The sequence below is a fragment of the Trachurus japonicus genome, chromosome 12, assembly GCF_045865225.1.
Source record: "Trachurus japonicus isolate A0001 chromosome 12, Traja_1.0".
Lineage (NCBI taxonomy): Eukaryota > Metazoa > Chordata > Actinopteri > Carangiformes > Carangidae > Trachurus > Trachurus japonicus.
In genome coordinates, this window is record NC_140918.1 from 14,826,034 (window position 1) to 14,832,565 (window position 6,532).

The 6,532-nt window shown below is 39.1% G+C and overlaps 1 protein-coding gene across 4 annotated transcripts in view; it reads left to right on the forward strand.

Annotated features, from left to right (window-relative positions):
- LOC146977279 (mediator of RNA polymerase II transcription subunit 13-like) overlaps positions 1–3,506 on the forward strand; it is a 78,041-nt gene extending 74,535 nt beyond the window's left edge. For all 4 annotated transcript variants that reach the window (XM_085793383.1, XM_085793384.1, XM_085793385.1 and 1 more), the window contains exons 29-31: positions 710–874; positions 1,074–1,183; positions 1,629–3,506. In XM_085793383.1, coding sequence (XP_085649509.1) covers positions 710–874; positions 1,074–1,183; positions 1,629–1,761 — 408 coding nt within the window. In that variant the 3' untranslated portion in view covers positions 1,762–3,506. The remainder of the gene's footprint in view (positions 1–709; positions 875–1,073; positions 1,184–1,628) is intronic.
- The last annotated feature ends 3,026 nt before the right edge of the window (positions 3,507–6,532 follow it).

A 6,532-nucleotide genomic window follows, 5' to 3' on the forward strand; every position in this document is an offset into this window, starting at 1 on the left:
TATGCGAACCACCGCTCCCCTGCAGTCTTCAGTGCCACTCTGCACTTGATATTATCAGACGTGAATCAGAATTTGCCATTTGCCAAGTGAAATGGATGCAAAGGAATTTGTCTTGGAGGCAAATAAGAAGAGTGTTGACAACCTATACTAAACCACTTTACATACAGTACTGACAAACTCTGGGAACAGCCAAATGCACATGTTGTCCTTTTGCACAATGTTCTTGGCATGCATCTTGACTTAATGAAAAAAACAAACAAAAGAAACATCACCTCATAAAAGTAGAAGTTTGCTATGGCGATACTAAAACATACTGTAACATATTGATCTCCAATGCTTGCATACTGTAACCTAGAAATATTTGACTTGACATCTTGGTTTAAGCAGAACTCAAAATGTAGGTAATGAATTAATATCTGCTGTGGTAATCACTGAATTTCACTAAAGCCACAGATGATCGATCTGTCATTGTGACACACATATGCACTGTTAATGATTATAACCACTTTGAGCAGCACTCTTTTCATTCTTTCATGTGTTACCATGAGCACATTTTGTTGTTGAAGGAAAACAACCCACTCGTGCTTGTGCAGATGCTCAGAACTGAAAGATGCTTGAATGAATAAGTGACATGGGCCATGACCCAGGATTTGTGAGGATCACAGCAAAGGTTGTAATTAATTGCTGGCGACCTCTCCTGTGTGTACAGAGCCAAGGAGAGCGCTTGTTGTCCAGGGACAATCCACCAGAGGAGCTGAAGCAGCAGCCGCTGGCTCTGGGTTACTATGTCTCCACCGCACAAGCAAATGGACTTCCTCACTGGTTCTGGGCCTCGTGCCCGCAGGCCGAGAGCCAGTGTCCACTATTCCTCAAGGTACTGAAAACACTGTGTGTGTGAGTGTGTGGGCGAGTGACTTTAAAGCTCATTTGATCTGAGAGCAAAATATACAGAGATGAAAAGATCAAGAATTCATGCAGAAATGCTTGTAATTATGTGATTAAATAGTAAGCAACTCACTCAAGCTAAGCAGCCTTCAACATTTGACTTTGTGCTCTTTTCTCCTTCACCTCAGGCGTCTCTCCACCACCACATCTCCATAGCCCAGTCAGATGAGCTGGTGACAGACAAGACTAAGAGGACCCCTCACCCCTTAGACTCTAAAACCACCTCTGATGTGCTCAGGTAAACACTTACCACATGTCGTCCTCTTAGATTCCCTTCGTCACCTGCTGTGCAGAAGAAGTAAAATTTCACAAGTATGTGGTTTATTCAAGTAGCTACGGAGTAAATGCAGGTCATAATTTAAAATCTCTGTTCTTAAAGACTAAATGATGAATTTACATGAAATAGCATTAATTGTCTCAAAATGAGTCTAGTGTACAATATCTGGTACGGTGAAAAACTCAATGAATGAATTAAAAATGAATGTAATAACTTTAAAAATGTCAATTAGCATATTATCAAAATAACAGAATATTTACAAGTGCCGTTATTTGCTTCAAAATTGTCATCAGTTGCAAACTCTTCATAGACCTTTAGATCATAAATCATTTAAGTATTTGTCAAAGAGTTTGGAGCAATTTTGTGCAAATAGCTCATGATAAAATTGTGTATTTTTCAAACACAGGTTTGTATTGGAGCAGTATAACGCCCTCTCCTGGCTGACGTGTACCCCTGCCACCCAAGATCGTCAATCCTGCCTGCCTGTCCACCTGGCCGTACTGATCCAAATGTACAATGCCATCCTGAACATGCTTTAGCTGTGTGAGACTTCAAGGACAACTCTAGGGGGCTGATGGTCACCTTCATTTCCTGTGTGCCTACGCTTCCTCCTTCTGGGCACCAGAGAGCACCAGAACTCTTCCATTGTTTTGGGTACACGTGGATTTAACGGCCAAATAAAGGACGGGGGCAAGTCGGACTCTACTGGGCCTGGAATGTAACGAATGAGAAGAAGGAAACGCTCTGAACAAATAACTTGAGATAACTTGCGACACCGTGGAAATCCAGTTTGTACCTTCAAAACTGGCTCTTTTGCCCGTTATGGTGCTTTCCGAGGGAGAAACAGATGGATCTATACAACTATGCCCATTTTACTGACATATCACAATGTTGACTCTATCCTCCTGATCAAAGCAGCATTATGTCCCACGTGGGCCACACTTGTCAGTGGCATTTAAAGCATCTGTGGATGACAGAAGCTCTCTACGAATCTCACATCACATCCTCACCTGTGAAAAGGGACATCTGTGCAGGGCCTCATAACTCCATACTGTACAACCAGCAAAATGGCATGACAACACAAACCCATGGCTTTGTTACATCAATTAATGTGTTAATGGTGTTTTTACATGTTTTGTACAGAACTGCACTGTTGAGCTTCTTGGGACTTGCAGTTGGTTGATGAAACTTTTACCTTTACTCTGAAAGGGGCAAACGTCCTAATTTACTCCAAAGAGGGAGCATTTGATAATGGCACTTTTTCCTCACCTTCCAAAGTGTTTAGATAAGAACACAATGGAAAATATTTGACCAATTAAGACAGACATGTTGTTTATAATGTAAGACATACATTTGCAAAGAATTGAGACTTATTTTTAATATTTAAAACAAAAAAATGAGAAACTTAAACAAGGCCTTTTTTCCCAATTGACTGTTAATTGTCTTGGGATCTGAAATAAAATTTGTCATTTTAATGCAATTGTAAAGATGCCATATTTATACAAATTATATCATGTCATAGAATTTGATATATATGTATATACATAAATATATATTACCTCTTCCAAGCAGGCACTTAATGATAAGGGTGATGGATTCAACCATCTCTTCACAAATGGACACAGTATGAACATTTATCAAAGAAAATGCATTTGAGTTCTGTTCTGTTTTTTTTTCTACAGATACTGAACATTTTAGCTTTTTATTTAAATGTTTAAATTAAAACTAATTGATGCAGGAGATACAGTATACTGTATATTTATAAAGTGTTCCTCTTCTGCTAAAAAACTTGAAATAGGCAATAGAAGACCATGGTATTTGAACATTGCAAGGTAATTAAATATTTAAGAATGATGCTTTATTTCATTGGCTCTCCTAAATGATGTCAAGCAAACCATTAGAAAGGCCTGTTTCTTCAGCTTCACTCAGTCTGCTCTTTGTTAGATTCCTAGCATGTTTGTATATACACTTTTCAGCTGTGTTTTTTGGAATTTTCTTAAAGCTGTACATTTCATGCTGGTTGGTTTACTTTCAAGTGATTCATATCAAAGTATTTTTTTGCTGTGAGCTTTTTTGATATATAGTATATGGCGCAAAACTCATTTAATTACAGTCAAGAGGTGAAATTGCCAAGTAAGTGTACACAAATGTACAGACAAGGGCAAGTTTGCAAAAAAATTGTTACATCTCTCATCACTTTGAATATCAAACAGATCCACTTTAGTGGCAGAGATCTGTTACTTTTACACTCTTTTTTTAGTAAATTATTAAAACTCTTGAAAATGATGTTGTGTTTGGTTTCCTCTCTTCATTCAACCTCAGCCTGTATATGTATATTTTCAGTTTTTCACTGTGGTCACCGCTTATTTGGTAAATACAATACATATAATTAGTGGTGGGTCTAAACAAAATATTATTTACTCTTGAGTAATGCTATTAAATACATTTTTGAGGCACTTGTGGCTGATGATACAGTGTGTCATACTTAAGAGGCAAATATATATTTTACTATACTACATATATTAGTTCAATTTCATCTAAAAGATTTCATCAAAATAATGACAATCTTATATTAAATTTGCTCTATTGCTAACAATATTTCTGTTCTCTTTACTATTTTAATACAAAGTCTTTACTGTATTATGATGTTGCAACCTGGACCCAGCTTAAATAGTCAGAAAATAACAGATGGAAAATATTCCCTCAGTTACCAAGGAGTTGAGTGATGCATCCTTTGTCTTCCTAATGTAATTAAAAATAATGATATATGGATTTTGTAGTGAGAAACTACATGGTGGATGTTGTAAACTTCCAGACATGAAATGTGGTGAGTTCAGGGTGGAGGAAGAACAAACATAGTTTAACAGTGCCATATGTGTGAAGAGAAAGATAAGACTTTCACTACACTGCATTGTCAAAATGTGTGAATGACACCTGCCTCCCATTTTATAACACCCACAGAGATTACATCTGAGGCTTGGCCACAACAATAAACATTACATCCACCCTCGTGAGCAAGACCGAATGTGACGATATCCTGCTCTTTGACTAAGAACAACATTTACTGACTAGTTCATTGAAGCAAATGAAAATAATCATCTGTGCTCTCGAGTGAGTGTCACCCAGCTGTTGCTCTTCCTGTTCAACAAGCTAGTCCAGCTTTTAAACATGTGTTCAGCTCACCAGTGTGAACAAAGAGCTGATTTAATTCCTTTAGAAAGAATAGAAACAAAATGGAAAAAAAATAAATTAACTTTTACCACATTATAAAGTTGGCTCGGGTCAGTGTTAAAAATCCTAGCTGGCACAGAGCCATGGCAGGAGTGCCCCATCAGTCAAGTCAAGTCAATTTTTATTTGTAGAGCGCGAAATCCAAACATAAATTATCTTTAGGCACTTTTCAAATAGAGCGTCTGTTTATCGTTTCATAAAGTCAATTATTGTAACCTGACCTTATTGTAACTCACATTAGGAATGAAGGCTGTTGGAAGCCCTGGGTCACACCAGCACATTTGATGCCATGAGTTCAAACTCCTAGTACTGTTTCTCTTAAGGGGTGTGTGTGTGTGTGTGTGTGTGTGTGTGTGTGTGTGTGTGTGTGTGTGTTGGGGATTCTGAAGGACTAGATATGAAAAATAGTAAATGCATTAGTCAAACAAATGTTAAGGACTTTTAAATTAGTTCTTTGTGTGTATGTAATGATTCTAGAGGATGTCCTCTTGAGCTGAGGTAAGAGCTGTGTTCCTTTTGTGTGACCTAGGGGAGAATATGTGAGGACATGAGAGGTAGTAAAGGAGGTTCTGTTTGACCATCAGGGTCACATAAAATCCTCGAAAAACAGTGTTTCTATAGAACCTAAAAAAAAAGCCTAGTGGACAACAAAACTAGACAAAAAGTCAGTCTTTGAAGGACTGGGCAGCTCGAGGACACCGTGAATGAAAAGGAACGGGCAGCTGAAGAGTAAAAGCCACTGAAGAGTCACTTGTCGTGGTAGGGCTGTCTAATGGCCATCACAACTGGAGGAAGTGGACTCTTAATTGACTGCAATGTCTTTTCCACAGATGGCCTATTAGACCATGGCCATTCACCTGTTATCTGGCTTGCCAAGTGCTTCACTGCAGCCAAATGGCCTACAGACTGGACAAAGGAGACCAGGGCTGGCTTGACATAGCATTAGCGCAAACACAATTAGAAGTCAGTGACATTTTATGTAGCTTTCCTGCCTGCGGTGCACCACATGCAATGACAAGGTTGTTCAAAAAAGCCCTCTGAGGAGAGCAAATGGGTCGACTTAACACTAGAAATATGGTTTATTGTTGTCATGGAACAGAATGTGGAAAAAAATGCTTCCTTTGACCGCTGAATGCTGTCATGTAATGAAAATGTATTTTAGAGTCATATTTAGAATCAACAGATTCAACCCTCCATTCACAACATGATGTCCACAACTTTAATTCACCATAACTAACTCGCAATAATAATAGTAGATCTATTTTACCAGCAGATAAAAGAGACGTGCAAAAAGGCACAGCCTTAATTCGAAGTAACATAATGGAAGTAAGAGTCCAAACAAGCCAAATTGCTGCCTGGTCTACAATTGAGAAATGCTGCTAAATTATGTCATACAGAGAGGTCAAATGGTTGCACATCAAAGATCACATCAGTGAGTGTGCTTTACTTCACAAAACACAGTTAGCATGTTTGGTGTGATTGAAGTGCTGCAGTGAACAAATTATTTTACAGAACTGACCATCCCGTCTGCTGGGCCTCAGAAACCAGAGCAGAGGGCAGCAGCCATTCTGTCACTCCAGATGACCCGTGAGAGTGCTCCACTTGCAGGCGTGACTTTGGCAGGGCAGAGCCATGTGCTGTTTTGACATGCCCTCTCCCTCTGAAGTGGAGGCAGCTGGGGGCTGTAGCTTCACACTGCTTTGTAGATGGTGGTAACGCTGCTGCCTTCTGCGAACTTTAAAGGGAGAGTAAAAGGGACATGCAGAAACACACACACACACAAGTCATGTCTCTCCCTCACTTCAGAGAACATTAAATGGACATATATTCATTTGTGGGTGACCCTAACCTCAACCCCAACCCTAAACCATATCTGCTACTTGCCTGTACACTAACCCTATCCTTAACCTAAACTTAGCCTTACCCTACTTTTACAACATGTCAACACCATAGGATATAAACATCTACATGTACATTTCACTATTGCTACATACTGGAGCCAGCGTTAGCAGTGACAGCTGTTTTCCTAGATGACTTACGAAGAGCTATAGCCATAGTTTCGTCGTCCACGTGACAAGA